General features: G+C 42.8%; 1 protein-coding gene across 1 annotated transcript; it reads left to right on the top strand.

The window, feature by feature from the left end:
* Positions 1-344: 344 nt before the first annotated feature.
* On the top strand, positions 345-19,338 carry MXRA5 (matrix remodeling associated 5). The gene is made up of 7 exons (XM_063341059.1): positions 345-569; positions 2,860-3,075; positions 5,426-5,555; positions 5,873-6,263; positions 8,777-13,789; positions 14,440-15,340; positions 16,427-19,338. Exons 1-7 carry the CDS (start codon positions 382-384, stop codon positions 18,336-18,338), a joined length of 8,751 nt encoding a protein of 2,916 aa, XP_063197129.1. The 5' UTR covers positions 345-381; the 3' UTR covers positions 18,339-19,338.
* The last annotated feature ends 535 nt before the right edge of the window (positions 19,339-19,873 follow it).

Here is a 19,873-nt window from a genome sequence, read left to right as displayed (position 1 = left end):
GGAGCGGCGGACCCCGCGCCCCTCGTTCCCCATGCCTCGGAGGGCGGCGGGAGGCTGCCGCCGCGGGAGCTGCGCCCCCAGGAAGCCCGGCGAGAGGCGGGGAGCCGCCGACATCGCCCGCCCGCCCGCTCGCCCACGGAGATCCCGCAGCGCTCGGAGAGACGGGCTCGGCTCGCGCCGGGGCTGAGGGATCGCGGCGCCCCGGCGTTCCCCGGTTCGCGGGGCTCCCAGAGAAGGCTTAGAGAAACTAACAGTAATTAAAAAAAAAAGCAACAAAAACAAACCAGCACCGCAGACGGTGTCCTGCCCGGCCGCCGCGCATCGCTTATGCTTATTCGGGGGGACCCACGCCGGGCGGCGGATCCCGCAGGATGACGGGCGATGAGGAGCCCTAAGGCGGCGTCGAGGCGGGCCGCCGCGGGCGGCGATGAGTCTCGGCCAGCCGGTGCCGGAGGGGACGCCAGGAGCCAGGTAGCCGCCGCCCGCCCCGCGCCGCCGCCCGCCCGCAGCCCCCCGGGAGCATGGGAGCGGCGGGCAGCGCCTGCTGAGACCGCCGCGCCCGGCTGCAGGTAAGGAACCCGCGGGCGGCCGGTGGGGGCGGCCGGGGCCCGGTTGGGACGGGGTGTGTGAGGTGGGGAGTCCCTGGCGGGTCGGTGCGGGAGGAGGAGGAGGGGAGCGGGGCAGCTGCCGGGATGGCGGCGGTGCGGTCCCCGTCCGCTCCCGTCGCGCAGCCCGGCGGCGACATTCTTCCCTAATGGGAAGCATCTGCCCCTCCAGGACGGTAAAAAGAAACGCGAGTGTGGGGGAGAACCGCGTCTCTCCCCCTGCAAGCCCCCTCCGCCATGGCCGCGGGGCGGCGGGGCCCCCCAGGTGTCCTGTTCCGCCCCGTCCCGTCCCACCCACGCAAAACCTCCCCGCGGGGCGGGCGCGGTAACCGCCGTGGGGGCAGCGCTGCGACGGCCCGAGGCCCCGCCCCCGCCCTGCCCTAAGCCCCGCCTCCCGGCTGGCTCCTGCCCAACCCTCCGCGGCCGCGCCCCGGCGGCCGTGTCGGAGCCGCAGCCCATTGGCTGACGCCCTGCGCGGCGGCGGTGCGAGGTGGCCAATGAGGAGGGGCAGGGCGGGCACTGGAGGGCGCCCCCGGGCGGCGGGGCGGCGCAGCGCGGAGCCCGTCCGGCCTCGCCCGCGTCCCGGAGGGTCCCGGGGTTTCTCCTGCCACAGCTGCGGGAGAGCGGCCGCGGCCGGGGTGTGGAGGGTCCTGCGCTCGGCCACCGTTGTGTCTCCCCTGGGCGAAGCACGGATAACCCCCCCGGGCCGCCTCCTCCTCCCCAGCCCCGCACAAATCACTGCCACCTCCTCTTAACCTCGGCGAGCACCTCCCGTGAGGAAATGGGGTGCCCCCTCCCAAAATGGGCGGGATGCCCTTTAGAGGGAGTTTTCATTAAAGGGAACATGAAGGAAAACAGCACCTGAATATTCTTAAGCAAATGAAAAGCTGTTTGTCTTGTAAAGAATGGTAAACGTCTCATTAGCTTGACCACAGATATTTGAGAAACCTCTTCATCCCGATGAGCCTCTCCTTTGAACTGTAATGGCTTGCACATGATGGTCTTAGAAAAAAAAATAATGTGTGTCTCGTTGCTAGCAGATCTGAGGAAATCTGACTTTTATACTAAAAGCAATAACTAATGGAACTAATAATACCTAGTAGAACTGAAAGCCATTCCATTGTTGTCACACAGTTATACAAGAGCAGGAATACTACATTTCTGCTACTAATAGTAGCCTGCATTCTTGTATGGCTGTAATCTGATAAGCTCAAATTCTTCTGGTGGTAGGGATAAGAATAGGGATATTTCTAACTCATTTCTCCAGAGTAAGACTGCTTAATCTGTAATTAAACATCTACATAAATTTCTTTTCAGAAATGATTAGTGATCAAGGTCAATAACAGTTGTGTTTTCTTGTCTGTTCTAGCACAGTGTGCATCTTTAAATGACTCTCCACAGGTCTAGACACACAGTTTTGAAAATCTGAACTTGAGCGTTGGTAGATGTGGCAAGATTATAAATACAAACTTTCCTTACATTTTCTCAGAGGTCTGCGCTTATGCTTCTAGATACATTGTCAAGTTTTATCAATTATGATCATTCATAGCTCCTCTCTGGTTAAGATTGTAATGTAAGAGCAGATCCAACATTGCACGGTACTGCATGGCAAAGGATGACAGAGTCCAGATCTCTGGCCAACCAGTTCTTTCTTTCACTCGCTTTCTCGCTCAATGATGCCGTTTCCCATATACATAATGAATGTGCCACGTTACCCTCCTGGAAGTTAGTAGCCTGTCTAACAAATTGGCAGCTAGGTTAGGTAAGTTAGCTAATTAGGGACCTAATGAGGCTGATTTGTACTATTTCTAGGTATCCGATCAGGTAGATACCTGATATTATTCAAGTGCATGTGGGTAGCTTTTTTTCTTTCATTGACTGTAGAGGGAGCCATGGTAATTTGCTCGAAGTAGATGCTTCCCTTGAAGTTTTCTAATTTTTAGGTGAGACGAGTGCTACCCTTGGCATATAGAGCAAACCTAAAAATTTACTACCATAGGGAGACAGCATAAGTTTCGTGGAATAGGTACTGAAGTGAATTATGGGGAGGGAAAGTTAACTTTGAAGTAGCAAATGACTTGGAAGAAGCCTCTTCCCCACTGAACTCTGGCTCGGTTGTCCGCAGACCTGCAGGGACGCTGCAGAGCATGGCTAGGTCTGTAAAGCTTTTTTCAAAGGATGACAAAATCATCGTTTCTTCTCTCTTTCTTCCCCTACCCTCTTCCCACCCCTTCGTTTCCCCCGGACGACCCAGGAGGAGCCACTCGAGGGGAGGCGACACGATGGGGGCGCGGGCGGCGGCGGGGGCGCTGTCCGTGGTGCTGATGCTGGGGCTGGGGCTGTCGCCGACCGCCCTGGCCTGTCCCCAGCCCTGCGCCTGCTACCTCCCCACCGAAGTCCACTGCACCTTTCGCTCCTTGGCAGCCGTGCCGGCAAGGATTTCCAAACATGTGGAAAGGATCAATTTTGGGTTCGTATGGCGGTTTTGCGGCAAACCGTTTTACGGTCTTGGTGCGGAATCCTGGCAGGCGGCACGCACGTGGGGCGCACCGGGACCTCAGCATGTGCTTTTTAAGTGGAATTGCAGAGATGGGTGGTTACTTGCAGGCGCTGTGTTTCAAACACGACAATTACTGGCATGGAGAAAGTTTTAGTGTATCCCTCATGTTTCACAGAAAAGTTATTATTATGTTCAAATAAATATTTATATCACGGTGTCAGTTCTTGGCAAATACTACATGTAGTCTTTTGTAGTGTATAAAAAACTATATTGAATTAAAACTACTATAGGGTTTCTACTAAACGTTGAATTTTATGCCTGATTTAAAAATTATAGTAGGAGTAAAATTCTATAACGTAGCCAGGTAACATTTTGGAGAACAATGAGATACCGCATATCTTAAAGCAATACAGTAGAAACAAAGTTATTCTGTTGCCTTTGGAGTATTTTTTTTTTTTTCAAGGAACGTAAGCCAAATATAAGCACACACCAATGTTTGGGGAGAGATTGCTCAGGCTCCAACTCACTTTTCTCTGCCAGGGTATTGCCAACTCACATCTATGTGTCAGACTGTGAGATGAGAAGGCAGGGACAGTTGGTAGGCCGCATATCACAAAAGTGCTGCATAGGGTCATTATGTGACATGGCATGGTGCAAGAATTGCAGTCCTCTTCTGCTTGATGTCAGAGCTGCATCACTACCTGGTATGAAATCATCCCAACTGCCCCAAGGCCTGTAGCTGTGACTGATGGTGCAAAGACTGACAGTAGGGACTTTGGGGTTTTTTTACTTCTCTGCAATTAAAATGCCTATCCAACAGCACTTTATCCACCTAAAGCCTAATTTTAGTCTCAAAATACCTTGTAGTCAGTGAATATGTCGTACAGCAATCTGTAATTTCATGCCATTTTTTGAGTCAAAAATGCCTCCCTCTCCCACATTCAAACCCACACATATTGAGTCACCTCTCCCCCATACATCAACATTCCATGGCAAATTCTATCCCTAAATTGCTTTTGAAAATGGGGTGTAGGCTTCCAAGTTATTTAGGTATTTTGGCTGTTTTTTTAATAGAAGTCCATTATTTGATACTGCTAGCATGGAAGCCCTTTCCTATCTTTGTACTTTATCATTACAAATGACATTGTCTGAGTTGTGTCCTTTCCCAGGAAGAAACAGTCTTAAGTATCTGTTGTTGCATTTCTTTCATTTTGGAAAAGAGCAAAAGCTTTCTATTTTAAGATGCTAGCTATTTAGGAGGTAAAGATTATTTTTGTAACTGAAATTAATTTAGGAAAATTTCTTATTCAGAGAAGTTCACATTTTTTAGAAGGGCTGATGTTAAAATAAGGAATGGTAATAGGATGACTGCTATAAGCCTAATAGATCTGTAGTAGGACTAAAAATATCAAAACGATAGCCTAAATTTTTAGAAAATTCAGAATCTTCAGATAGATAGCATGGTGAGGATTTAAAAGTATTTCCTCCATATTCAAAGTATTTTAATGTCTTCCCTTCCTTTCCAGAAAGTGTTTAAAAACAGGACAAATCTTTAAAGTTCAGTGCTTAATTTAGAGCCTTCATGCCAAGATTAGCTGATACATTTAAGTCTACTTATGGAAAACCAAAATGTAGAGCTACGCCACCAAACTTAAGGCTTCCATGTTGGCAAATAAAACCTGATTTATTTGTCCGAAGTGAAATTGAATTGTTTTCAAAAAGCAGATTTTCTGTATTCCTTCTCTAAAGGGAGTTTCTAGGCTCAAATTATATAATTGGAAGGTCAATTCCTAGATCTTATGTAATTAGTTGATTTAGCCAATTACACGTTGTAACAGTAAGTGAAGCAGGATGTGACTTCCTGCTTCTCTTGCTGTTTGGGAGATATCCATTTTTAATGTCCTCTCTCTAAATCTTTATTCATTTATTGTTATATGCTGTTTTGGCAACACTGCAGCCCGTCTAGTTTGCCAGGCTCCATAGCATCATTGGTTGGCTACAGGCCATTAATTTATTACCATTCCATAAACTGAGCTGCATGGAAAAACATACTGACAACTATTAGAATTTAAATGCCTATTTATTACTTTTACGCAGAAATTATGGCTAATGTGCCACAAATTGAGTTAAAAGAAATCTTAATGTAAACAAGGACTAAGTATGCTTGGCCTTGTAAAAATGTTTCAGTAACTTCTGGCCTTTTGACAATGCATTAAGATCCCTACAATTTTTCCTGAAAGGTAGGTTATACTAATTGTACATTTGCAGTCCATGACAGTCAGTGCATAAAATGTAACTGTATGCGTGATTTTTTTTCCAGGTTTAACAGTATACAGTCTATATATGAAAACTCCTTTGCAGGACTTATAAAACTGGAGTTGCTCATGATACATGGAAATGACATTCAGAATATACCGAATGGTGCTTTGAAAGATCTTGTGTCTCTACAGGTAATGCTTCCTAAATTTCATAAATTCTAACTTCAGTGAATAGCAGAAGACAAAATTAAATGTTTTTTGTAGTGTCTTTCTTAGGCTTAAGATACCATTTTCTCCCCAAATCCATCTGAGATTTGTTAACTATGCCTATGTCATACTTGATAATGCCGGCTAATATTCAGCTGTATTCTCCCTCTTTGACCAGCATATTATTTTTCAGTGGTGCACAGGATATTTGAATGTGGGAGGAAAACTTCTGCATGCTTGCTGTTCTGTTTGGATTTAGATCAAATACCAAAATTAATCTCTTGTATTCCTTTTTTTTTTAGGTTTTCAAAATTAGTTACAATAAATTGAAAGTCATAACTGGCCAAACTCTCCAAGGGCTTTCAAGCTTAATGAGACTGCACATGGACCACAACAGAATTGAGTTTATTCATCCAAATGCTTTTAATGGATTAACTTCTCTGAGACTGGTCCACTTAGAAGGAAATTTGCTCCAGCAGCTTCACCCCAACACCTTTTCAACATTTTTGGTCCTTGACTATTTCAAACTGTCGACAGTAAGACATCTATACCTATCTGAAAATGCTCTTAGGACCTTGCCTGCAGGGATGTTTCAAGGCATGCCGCTGCTGGAGAATCTTTACCTTCATGGGAACCCATGGGCCTGTGACTGCAGCTTAAACTGGCTCCTTGAGTGGAATGAAGCTTCTGGAGGTAAGAGCAAAAATAGCATGATAGTGCAGAACAGGAAAAAAAAAATCTAACATGATGAGTGTTACTACTTACGTGACATCTATGTACACTATTGTGTTCCATTACCATTCAATAAATGCAATATTCAATAAATATTTAAAAAGCAGCATAAAGAGGCAGCAGTTGTGTATCACTAGCTAAAAATATGTATTTGACAACAAAGGAATTAGTGTTACATTCAAGATGGAAAAAGTAGTAGTGAAGTTTATAACTGGAAGGAGAAGATAGGTTATAACCTGTTAGTGTGTTCCTTTGCACAGTGGTATACCTTTGACTAAGGGCTGGCATTATCCTCAAACAACAGAGCTAGGAACTATAGGCTCTCATGGGAGATGGGAACATTGGATTTGAACTTCTTTGGCTAAGAAAGGAATGGAAATCAGGTTTGAAAATTCCTAGATGAGTCCTTTAACTTTGGTGCTATTAACTTTAAGGCTGTTCTGTAATATTCATGCATCCTTCATGTCTAGCTGTGTTGCTCCATTGGCCACAATTTCCTTTTATGAAGGAGAAAATCTATTTAAGTATTTTCAGAGAACACCTACAATCCTGCAATTTTTTTCCTGGAATAACTGGCCTATCTTCATTCAGGCTTAGATGAGATAAGTATCACACTTCTTATGCTGGAACACTTCTGGTCATGTGCAGAAGCAAAATACTGGAAGCAAAAAGAACAGCCCCCAAACCAGTTTTATAATGCCTCTATATCAGAAATACACTAAATGAGATTTTTTTGAATGTCAGTTTTCAATTTGGGCATCTCAGGTCGTCAGTGCCCCATCTCAGGTAACTAAGTGCTTACCATAGTAGGCCAGAGGGACTGATGTTACACTGGAGCTGCTGCTAAAATATTAGGAGGGAATTGTCATTTAATTGCAACTAAAGATGTGTCAGATGAGTCAGGACTCACAAGGTTTATATAGCGATTTGGAGCCTGTGTCAGGGATGATAGTGGATCTTATCTTAGAATATGTAATTCATTACAGTTTTGCACTTAGCTATAGGACAATATTTTTAAGAGCGTGTGATGCTTGAATGTGTAATGGAAGTGTTCCTGACTGAACCGGTACTTGAGGCATCTGACCTTGATAATATATGTAGCTAACTTAAACTTTAATATCTTTATATACTCTCCTTGATCCAAATGAGTATGTCGATTAAGTGTACTTGAGTTGCTGTTATACAGTTATAACAATATAGATGAACTTTCTTTCCTTGCACAGTGCTGCCTTGTTACAATTTTTATTAAATTAGAATTCCTTTTTACACTACAATAGTAGTGATTTTTTGGAAGAGAAAATAATTTATCTATGTCATTTTCAGGTATGACAGATTTTGTGTCTTTATATAACTATAACATTAACTTATTTAGGAATTCTGTCCAGATAGAGTTATAAAAGTGCTGTTTCATAGATCACCAGTGTGGCTGCTGCCAAGTTGATTGTGGGCCAGTTCTGTCATGAAGCATGCTCTCCTTATCTCTCCTTGTCCTTATCTGGCAAAGCACATATTTTTTCAATCAAAAAATGGTATGAAATTTTGCCACTCTTTTCCCCTTCTCCTAGCATTTTGCCTTATAACCCACCCGTATGTTGCTCATTCATTCAAAGATCCCTCATTCTATTTACAATGTGTTTCCAAACTAAATATGTAAGTGACATTTAACATTCTAATGAGCAGAAAAATGTAATAAATATACAACTGTTATTTTGCAGACCAGAGTCAGAAAGCCAGAAAGGCATTGATAGAAAAAAGGAGTCAAGGATATAATTTCCTGTTTTAGTGATCCTTCTCTGTTTTAGTTTATATTTTATCATTATAGAGTTTACAGTTATTTCAGAGGTCAGGGAAAAGGTGTCACTTTCATTTTTTTTTGCTGCTGACAAAGTTTGGAAGTGCAGGAACTAGTCAGCAGATTTTGGTACCTACAGTAGAATGTTTTGTGTATTGCCAGTACTGTTGTTAATGAACAGAGAAAAATAAAAAACTTCTTGGGTTATTTAATGAGGAAGTGCAGCATTTCTCAGGTCAATGCCGCATTTTTGAAAGCTGAGAGGACCCAGTCCGCTTCACTTTAGATCCATAAGTTAGATGGCAGGCTGTCACTGAAAGGATGCAGACTTTTTGCCAGAGCATAGCTTTTTACTCATTTACAAATGTTGCTCAGAACACCTCAATTTCTAGGCATTTTATTCAGAGGCAGTGAATCTAATTTTCAGAAGGATGGAGTGTTCAGTCCTCTCATCAACGTCAGAAGAAATTGTGGACAGTTTGAGAATCAGGTGCCCATTCGACTGTGAAAACAAAGAGGTGCTAGTTTAAAAGCCTTGCCTTATGTATCTTGTGCATAATGTGTTTCTCATATGGTCCATTTCACACCTTTGAGAGTCCTCTAACTCCAGAACAGAGTTCTTCAGCTCACCTATCTTCTGTTTCCCCCCATTTTTTTCCCCTTTCGTTTTATTTTCTTGCAGGTGTTTTGAAATGCAAAAAGGACAAAGCCTATGAAGGGGGACAGCTGTGTCCTAAGTGCAACAGCCCGAAACAGCTGCAGAAAGAAGACATTCAAAATTTGAAAGATATTTCCTGTAGGAAACCTGTCATTCAGTCCTCACTGAGGCACAATAGCAGCACTCAAGATGAAGAAGATGGTGATAGTTATGAAATCCCTCTGGAAGAGCTTCAGTCCTCTCCATGGAACATTACTCTAAATATGACTGATGAGCATGGCAATGTAGTCCACCTGAACTGTGAAATCAAAAAACCAACAGGCTCTACCAAAATTCAGTGGAATCAAATCCAGACTCAGGAGATTGATATAAATGCTACAATTTCATTAGATTTTGAATGTCCAATGAACCGAGAAAACTATGAAAAATTATGGAAGCTTATAGCTTATTACAGTGAAGTACCTGTCAAATTAGAGAGGGAACTTATGCTCAGCAAAGAGCCTAAAATAATCTATAGGTACAGGCAAGGCTCAGATTATGATGCTCTTTACTACACAGGTGTAAAAGCTCAAATATTGGCTGAGCCTTCCTGGGTGATGCAACCTCTTATAAATATCCAATTGAACAGGCGCCAGAGTACAGGGAAAAAAGTGGTGCTATCTTTTTTTACTGTGTTTTCTCAGACAATTCATACCAAAGACTCCAGGCGTCAGAGAAACTGGGTAATGATCGAGCAAAATCAGAGCACAAGGGCAGCACTGAGTGTGGTGGAAGGGTCAGAGTGTCAGCTCAGCTGCAATGTGAAAGCCTCTGAGAGCCCCTCAGTTCAGTGGCTCTTACCAGATGGGACTAAACTGCAGGCACCATTTAATCAGAAAGACAGCAGGTTTTCCATTCTTAGTAGCGGCCAGCTAATAATCAAAGCAGTGGGTTACACTGATGGTGGTTTGTACCACTGTGTTGCCCAAGTGAGAGATGATGTGGACATAATGGCTTACAGACTTCTCGTGCAACCGCCAGCTGTTCAGGTAGCTGATTCAGATGTAGTGAGGATTGAAAAAAATGTTGGAGATGCAATAGCTTTGCCGTGCAAAGCAGTTGCCATCCCAGAGCCACAGTTGAGCTGGATTCTTCCAAACGGCCAGGTCCTTAATCAGTTATCAAACTCTTCAAAAGGATATATGTTGGAAGATGGTACTTTGCTTATTCCAAAAAGCCACGTCACTGATAGTGGCCATTACAGATGTGTGGCTGTCAACCAGCAGGGATCAGATCAGTTTGTTGTAAGGGTCACAGTAAATAAAATGGTGTCTGATAGGTCATTTAAAAGGATAAAACTAAAAAAGCGCCCAGGCTCCAAAAGTTCATCAAAACCAAGAGGGCGGGTCATAGATGATGGAGAAGGATCAGGGGCAGGAGGGGTGGATGAGTTCCAACGAAGAAAGAACCACCTAAAAGACCGGGAAATATCCTTTAAACAAAAAAGTGACCAGGTGCCAGAGGCTCAAATTAAAAAGGGGAAGAAAGGCAGAAGGAAAATGAAAATCTGGAAGAGTACTGATAGAACCCAAGACAGCAATGTTGCAGAAGGCCGGAGAGTATTTGAATCTCGAAGGAGAATTAATATGGCAAGCAAGCAGATTAATCCACAGCATTGGGCTGACATTTTGGCAAAAGTTCGTGGGAAGAATCTTCCTAGAACAACAACAGCCACAACCATTTCTTTAACAACTGCACTGCCATCAGTCCTGCAAAAAACGACTCCAGTCCCTCATCCAGTAGCCAGCCCTCCGCCTTCAGAGGCAGCACCTGATGGGGTAGATTCCTCTGCTGATGCATCACCTATGGGTGAAGATGAGCCATTCTCAGTCACTGTTTCCCACAACACTAAAGCATTTTCAGTCCAGTCCATATTAAGAAGGTCAGAAACTGAACCCTTCTCCGACCACAGGGCTTTAGAAACACCTGCAAGTATATACCCTGTAGAAATCCCCATATCAGGTCCGTATTTGAGTCCTGTCTCTGCAACTGTGCAACCCCAAGGCCAGCAGAGCATTGGTGTCAGGACTGGGGATTCAGCTGTAGTCATCAATGCTCTCACTGAAGAACCTCTAACCAGACAAATCGTAACAAACTTTCCTAATATTCATAGCAGTTCATTCACAGTAGAAAATGCAGGTAGAACTGTACCTTCTACATCAGAGGAAAATTCTGCTTTTGCTGAGCTACCACTTGATGCCACTGTCCTAGCTGAATCTCACTCTGTGGATCTTCATAGCGTCTTGGAGACAAGTGCGAAGTTAAATAAAGTGGACCCGACGAGTAATGACACCATAATTCTAACACCTTCTCAGTTGGATGAGATCATCCCAACAGATTCTATAAGCACTACTACAATTTCTTCATCTGTTTTTCCATTTGTTACAGAAAAGAGCAATGACTTCACACACCAGCACAAAGAAGTATCCACAGGTCAGACAAAAATGGCAGACTTAAGTACAAGTTTTCCAGCTGTCACACCCGTCAGGGTTCAGACCAAGGAAGAACCCGAGACCCACAGGAATGCAGGTACTCAAGAAAGCATGTCTGGCAGTTATGCAGAGAGTTTTCAGGGAGGAGAACACAGAAATGTGGCTACTCCAAAGCCAGATCTCAGATTCACTTTGCCAAGTACTAATGCTCTTCATAAAACAGCAGGGGGGATACAAACTGCTTCTTCCATCAGTAGATTGAACACAGTGTCCACAACAACAATTCCCTATAGAAAGACCATGCCTTCACTTGTTACTCAGCATGCTAGAAAAAGGCCGTATGGGAGAAGGAGATTGAGGCCAAACAGAATCCGACAAAGACCAAAGCCTTTCCCCCCTGTTGTTTTAACCACGGAGGCAATGCGTATCATTCCAAGGACACCTGAAGTTGAAGTTGTGACCAAAACCTCTTCTGCAACTCTTGAAAGTCCTGATCTTAAAAACAATGTCAAAATACAGGCTAAAGAAGAGGAGCATACGAAATACACTGCTCCATTAGTTACTGATCCGATGGTCTTAGAGAAGATTACCAAAAACAGAGAGGTGGTCACAACTTCATCCTTTAGACCTACTGCTTCTCCACCTGAAAGAAAACGCATGACACTCTCTACTGCTCCTGAAACCTCAGCACTTCCAGTGACTGCACCTATCACAATTTTATCATCATATGTTGTACATGACCCAGTTCCCACGAAAGAGTCAAGTGCACCTCTGGAACCAGAGCAAAGTGAAGTGCCAACATACCATTCATTAGACAGTATACCTGAGGAGAAGCACATTAAAGCAGATTCTAAAACTCTGGACAGTAAGGCAGAACAATCAAGCACAACCTCTTCTCCTGAGCATACAAACAGCTTGATACTATCTACAAAACCAGAATCTCAAGAAGAGTCTATCCTATTTGACTCAGAAGTTGTGGTTAATGAAACAACTTCTGGAACATTCCAGCTAATATATCCCACTATGACTGACTTAAGTATTCCTGTTGGTACAGTGGAAGTTTTTAAGGACGTCTCAGTTTCCAAGGAGCCATGGAAGCCCACAGTATCTTTAGGAACACCAGCAATAACTGATCCACCTCAGCAATATGAGATGAGTACTTTGTCCTCCTCCTTGAGCGCAACAGAAACTCAGACTCTTCCACTTAGAGAAACAAAGAAATCTATTGCTTCTCAGAGTGGGACAAAGCCATCTTCCTTGGATAAAACGGAAGCTATGTCACATGTATTTCATCACGATCCCACTTTGCAGACAACTGAAAAGCCTCCAACTACCTCCACAGCGTTTATTCCGTTTATAAAACCTGGCACTCTTACCCCTTCCATTTCAAGCACTTCACGTACTTCCCTTCATTATACCACCAAGGAAAGCAATGCCTTCAATCAGGAAAGGTTCCCAGAAGTAAAACAAGTTGAAGCAGATGGTGACAAAATGGTGGTGAGCTCAAGACAGAATGTACAACCTACTCCTTCCTCTAACCAGAACAAGATTAGCGTACAGTCAAAAGAGGAGCAATTCAAAGAGATGTATAGTAGCAAGTCAAACAACAGTTTACTGCTAAACCCAGACCTTCCCCATCCCCCGGCTGGAGTGATACCAAGCCTAAACCAAAGACTGCCTGTTGTGCCTCCAAAGCATGTTCCAGTAAGAGGCACAGTGAAGCCTCCATATATTGTAACACAAGGTTCATTTCGCTATTTTGTGACACACCAGCCTCTTCACTACACAAACAAACCAGAGATAACAGCATATGCAGCACATACCATCCAGGACAAAAAATCTTTTCCCTCTCAGAGAGAAACAACTGCTCCAACACAAGCTTCTCCATTTCACAAAAGTCCAGTCACTGCAAGCAAGTTTGGTCATCAGGGTCAGAACAGGTACAATATTAATTCAAGATTATTTGGAAATAACCATGTTCCAGATAACAGAGGGACAGCAGGGAAACTACCAACTCAAGGGATCCCCTATTATCCCAGTTCTAGAGTGCCATTCTTTTTCAACGGAACAAGGATATTCCCTCACTTAAGTGTACACCCTAAACCAGCGGTCCCTAGTCAACTAGTCCCGAAAGACACAAATGAGAAGAAGGTTGCCCAGGTCCCTCCTACCAGGATTACAGTGCAGAAAGCTACAGCTATTCCAGTGCCTCCAATGGCACACACTGCAACCACCACATCACAGCCACCAGCGATTTTGAAGATTACGCCTCCAGCCTTTCTCTCTCAGCGCACAAAACCACAGATATCCACCACAGTTCATCCTTTTAAAAATGTCCATCATCGTCATCAAAAAGTTCCATCTGTGCCTTATGTGGGAGGCATTATGCCACACAATTCGACTGTAATTCAGTCTTCCACTAATTTCAGGATACGTGGAGAAAGACCTAAAATTATCGCAAAAGGATCTCAGAGCATATCCATCCTTGCTGAAGCAGATGCTTTTATCCCTTGTGATGCAGTAGGGGAACCCAAGCCTTTTATTACTTGGACAAAAGTCTCTACAGGTAAGACAGGGAAAAATGTGTTCTTCTACATGTTTATTTAAGGGTACAAATACTTGGGTTGTTGCATAGAAATGCAATATGATTGCAGGAATGACCCGAAACACTGAAGAATAATTTCTGCATCTTTTAGTCATTATAGATAAAATGTGACTGATTGCAACTAATCATTACAGGTAAAAATAACATCACAGTATTGCTTGTAGTAAAAGAAAACCTGTACTATTTAATGAGGGTTTTTTTTGACGGGGGAATAGCAGCCAACTCTGATTATTCACAGCAGTTAGAATGTATGATGACAACACTTGTGAGTATGGGTTTGTTAACACTGCTGCCTTAAGTATTGATGTGTGTGTCATCTCCATAAGCAAAAGGAAAAGAGAAATTACATAAAGATTTAAGAGGAATCCTAAAGCGTAAAGCCCTTAAAAGTTCCCACACTGTACAGGCTTGACAGCTAATATAGTTAGTTCTGCAGTAGAAACAAAGACTAATTTGAACTATGGAAAGTGTCAGAAGATGTCATGTGATCCATCTGAAGTTGTAGTTGGCATTAAGTAAATCTAAAGTCTTACATAAGAATTTTTAAATGTAACAATGTATGTCTTAAGCCCTTTGACTTTCCATTTCTTTCTTTCCTCTCACCTTCACAGGAGCTCTAATGACAGCCAACACCAGGTTGCAAAGGTTTGAAGTCTGGAAAAATGGTACCCTCCTTATCCGAAATGTTCAACTTCAGGATCGTGGGCAGTATTTGTGCACAGCTCAGAACCTGCATGGCATAGATAAAATGATCATTGTGCTCACAGTTGTAGCCCACCAGCCCAAAATTTTACTTTCTCGCTATCGAGATGTCACGGTCTACTTTGGAGAGACCGTAGCAATTGAATGTCAGGCTAGTGGGACTCCAAGCCCACATATTTCATGGATTTTCCCAGATAGGAAGATTTTGCAGACAGTCACCACCACAGAAAGCAGGATAATGCTTCATGAAAATCGAACCTTGTCTATCAAGCAAGCGACTTTTTCAGACCGAGGAGTTTACAAATGCGTAGCAAGCAATGCTGCAGGAGCTGACAGCATCGCAGTGAGGCTGCACATTGCAGCCTTACCCCCCATCATCCAGCAGGATAAGCACGAGAACATTTCCTTGCCCCTTGGTAGCAGTATTAACATCCACTGCACTGCCAAAGCAGCACCTTCTCCCAGCATCCGCTGGGTGGTCTTTGATGGCACACAAATCCGACCTTCTCAGTTTGTCAATGGGAATTTATTTGTTTTTCCCAATGGAACTCTTTATATTCGCAATGTCTCCCCCAAGGACAGTGGGACCTACGAGTGCATTGCTGCTAACATGGTGGGAGCTGCCAGGAGAACAATACAACTCCATGTGAAGAAGCATGCGTCTAATGCTAAGATCACTGGGAGCTCTCCTTTGAGGACAGATGTAACATATGGCAGTATCCTGCATCTGGACTGTAGTGCTTCTGGTGACCCCTGGCCTCGGATATTATGGAGATTGCCTTCCAAAAGGATGATTGATTCCCTACACAGGTAAATTACTATTTTAGATGTCACAGCTAAATTACAGTTTAGATTAACTTAGAGAAAAGACCATTCATATCTGTACAAGTTTCATTCTTGGCTTCTGTGAATTTTGAATGAGGCCCCAAATCCTTATGGAAGAATTTTAAGTTGTACCACAAGATAGCCAAGTCATAAATTGGTACAAGGTACCAATACAAACAATGGTACTCAAAAAGTCAGCTTCAGGTGTTTAGGATAAGCTGCCACTATTTGTCTTTTACAGCCACTTTTAAATGAAGTAAAATGTCCAGTGGCAAAAGTTAAGATATACAAGTCATGTACTGCATGTTCCAATGTGCATAGTTTGCGTAGAGTTGCACAGGTGCTGGCTTTTCCCCAGGAGAAATGGGATCACTGAATTTTGTTTATCTGTTGTACAAATCATTATACACTGTAAATATGGGGCAAAGAAAACATCTTATAATGATTTAAGTAGTCCTGGTCATTTTAACATCATTGTATAAATAGATGTCACCTTGCAATAAGGTCTGTGCGAACCCAGTTGTATATAAATGGTTAAAACAATACCTTCTCCAGTGTTCGTGATATCGAGTAAAATATCACTTCTTCAAAGCTACAGTAACTCTCCTAAGACTTTGCTGAAAACATAATTTCTGCACTGTAAATTATTCATTACTCACTCTTTGAGCACTATAGACAGATGAGAAATGCCCTGAAATTAAAACGTACACTTTCTTGATAGCTAAATGTAGTCATCATTTTTCTCATACTGACAAAAAAATATATTCAGGTAGCATGTAGATAGCACAAAACCCAGAATTCATTTTATGCTTCATAGTGATAGCAACAAAATGCTAGTATTTTTCATTTTCCCTCATAATCTTTATGCAGGCTGTTTTCCAAATACAGCAGATCTTTGGGGAAAAAGGTGGGGCTACTAAAGAAATCTAATTATCTAACAATAGCAATGCTCCTCTCCTTTATTTCAGTATTGTTGAGGTGTTGGGTTTTTTCCCCCAGGTTTCACTCAATAATTAATACCTAAAATGTGATTTTGCAGCTCATGTTCTGTTCTTTTTTCTTTCTTTACAGTAGCTTGGAGACTAGAATCAAAGTATTCAGCAATGGGACTTTGGTTGTCCATTCAGTTACAGATAAAGATGCAGGAGACTATTTGTGTATGGCCCGCAATAAGATCGGGGATGACTATGTGGTTCTCAAAGTGAATGTGATGATGAAACCAGCAAAAATCGAACATAAGAATGAGAATAACCACAAGGTCAAGTATGGAGGGGACCTGAAAGTTGACTGCGTAGCCACAGGTCTGCCAAATCCTGAGATCTCCTGGGGTCTTCCAGATGGCAGCATGATCAATACCTTCATGCAGTCAGATGACAACGGCAGCCGGACAAAACGGTATGTGGTCTTCAATAATGGAACCCTGTATTTCAATGATGTTGGACTGAGAGAGGAAGGGGACTACACCTGCTATGCTGAGAACCAGATTGGGAAGGATGAGATGAAAGTGCGGGTCAAAGTAGTGGCCGAGCCTGCAACTATCAGGAACAAAACATACGTCATTATTAATGTACCCTATGGTGATGTTGTGACAGTAGCATGTGAAGCCAAAGGAGAACCCACTCCCAAAGTGACTTGGCTCTCCCCAACCAACAGGCCCATTCCTGCCCTATCTGACAAATACCAGGTCTATAGAGATGGCACCCTCCTCATCCAAAAGGCCCAAAGATCTGACAGTGGTAACTATACTTGCGTAGCACGGAACAGTGCTGGAGAAGATCGGAAAATCGTCTGGATCCACGTCAATGTTCAGCCTCCCAGAATCAACGGTCATCTCAGTGCAATAACATCTGTGAGGGAGACAGCCATCAGGGATAGCCGGAAACTTATTGACTGCAAAGCTGAAGGCATCCCTGCTCCACGGATCCTATGGGCTTTTCCAGAAGGAGTAATCCTGCCAGCTCCCTACTATGGGAACAGGATCACTGTGCATCGCAATGGTACTTTGGACATCAGAGAGGTGAGGCAGACAGATGCGGTGCAGCTCATATGCATCGGACGGAACGAAGGAGGGGAAGCGAGACTCATTGTGCAGCTCCTCATCACAGACCATGTGGAGAAACCCTCCTTCAGAGACCCTGTCAATGAAAGGATCACTGCCATTGCTGGGCACAGCATCAATCTGAACTGCTCAGTCCAGGGGAACCCCAAGCCCAGCACAAGCTGGATCCTTCCCAACGGCACTGAAGTGCTGAGTGGCAGCCGTCTGCACAGATTTTACCACAAGAGGGATGGGATCTTACACATCAGCAGCCTCAACGCTGGGGATGCTGGGACTTACCGCTGTACAGCCAGAAACCCAGGAGGTTATGTGGAACGGGTAGTCTTCCTGAAGGTGGGACTCAGGCCAGAAATCAGCAACCAGTACAACAACCTGGTGAGCATCATCAATGGAGAAACTCTGCAGCTCCATTGCATCACCCAGCCAAACCAGCAGACGCAGATCTCCTGGACACTGCCCAATGGGATGGTCCTGGATGCTCCCCAGGCCATGGGTCGCTTCTCTCTGCTGGAGAATGGCTCACTGACAGTGCGCGAGGCTTCTGTGTTTGACAGGGGCACTTACCTGTGCAAGGTGTCCGCAGAGTACGGCACTTCTGTTATGAGTGTGCCTGTCATCGTGATAGCCTATCCTCCCCGGATCACCAGTGAGCCAGCACCCGTCATCTATGCCAGACCTGGAAATTCAGTAAAACTGAACTGCATGGCTATTGGGATTCCTAAAGCAGAAATAACATGGGAGCTTCCAGACAAATCGCATCTGACAACAGGAGCTCAATCCCGTCTGTATGGAAACAAATTCCTCCACCCTCAGGGGTCATTAGTCATCCAGCAGCCTACTCAAAGGGATGCGGGCTTCTATAAATGCACTGCTAAAAATATACTAGGCAGTGATTCGAAAACAACCTACATACACATATTCTAACACTAAAACAAATGCCTTTGGCTGGATACTAGTGTTCAAGTCACTGCCAAGCAAGTCCAACAAAGCCAGGGAGTCTGAGGGCAGAAAAAAACCCCTATTTTCATGCGAAGTGCATTGCTTTTGTACTCCGTATGTCCCTGCAATAAAAGGAGGCGCTAGACATAGTGAAATTGAGGAGACTAATATGTTGGAAAAGGTCTTTAAACTGTTAAGACAGTGTAGTGTGTTTTTTCATGCTATCCAATAGCATCTGAGACCTAAAGTACTCTATTGTTGTCAATAGTCCAAAGCTATTTCTTGTTTTAACAAGCACCTTAAAAGTACCAAAGAAGTATTAACTGTTAATAAATGAGCTGCAGTGATAGAAGTGCTTTAGTAAAACATAATTTTCTTTGTACCCTGCAGCGCTTTTACATAATCTAGCCTTATAGAATATGATTACTAACCTTTCTGTTCATTCTTCTATCAGCTCTTCAAAATCAAAGACTAACTTAGCAAATAAGAGTGATCTGTTTTAATAAAAATACATACAGACATTAGTTACCTTAACATAAGAACAAACCTTTTCCAGCTACTAAGGACGCTACAGTCAAATCATTCATTATATATTTTATATATATTTTTAAATCAGACTATGAGACTAGAAAGAGTAACAATGAACTTGGTCTCATTTTATAAATTATTGGTCTTTACAAGACTCTGATACATTACAGTGTTTTATAATATTAAGGTCAATATACTGTACATTTTATAATAAAAAATATTTTCCAAAAAATTTATTCACCGTGGTTTTCATTTTGTTTTGAGAAAATGAGTAACTCTGAACACAGAGTATAAAGTCAAAAACCAGAAGTCATGTAGTGTCATTCATGCTCTTTATCTTTCTAAACATGATTTCCTAATAAAAACTTAACACTTCTGTTATGTATATTTCAGGATACATTTACAAGTTCAATACTTTTTCTGTGATCAAGGATGGTTTATTGGATAATGTACGTAATTTTAGTAAGATTTATCAATTATGCTATTGAAATAATTGCTACAAAATGCTGAATATACCCATGTTTCCACAAACTACTCCAATCGGAATTTTGCAAATGTTAACTCACCTTTAAAACATATGGATTCTCTGAGATATTTCTGAATTCTTAAAGTTGTGATTGTTCATAAAACTTATGCTCATGTTTTAGAATATGAGAATAAAAGCTTTATTTTTCTCTATTGATTAAAACATGACAGAGAATAATGTAAAGTGTTATTCTAATATTTACATTTTTTGAAAACTGTAAACAAAGATGTCGTCAACCCCAAAAATTTATCCAGTTCAGGAAAATTGTAAGCTGTTACAAAATGCGTATTTATCATCATGGTAAACAGAACTGAACTACTTGAAGTAAAAAGTATTTGATTAGAACAAGGGTGTTGAATTAAATGACAGGGACAACGACATTGCTGAAGATACAAGGAGCATAGTTTATGTGATAGAATGTGTTATAAAACTTATGTTTTAAAAATTCAGTGCAAGCTAAAAAAGT

The sequence above is a fragment of the Chroicocephalus ridibundus genome, chromosome 1 (assembly GCF_963924245.1).
Source record: "Chroicocephalus ridibundus chromosome 1, bChrRid1.1, whole genome shotgun sequence".
In the NCBI taxonomy this organism is placed as follows: domain Eukaryota; kingdom Metazoa; phylum Chordata; class Aves; order Charadriiformes; family Laridae; genus Chroicocephalus; species Chroicocephalus ridibundus.
The sequence above is the reverse complement of the archived record's forward strand: the minus strand, read 5'-3'. Positions and strand labels throughout refer to the sequence as shown.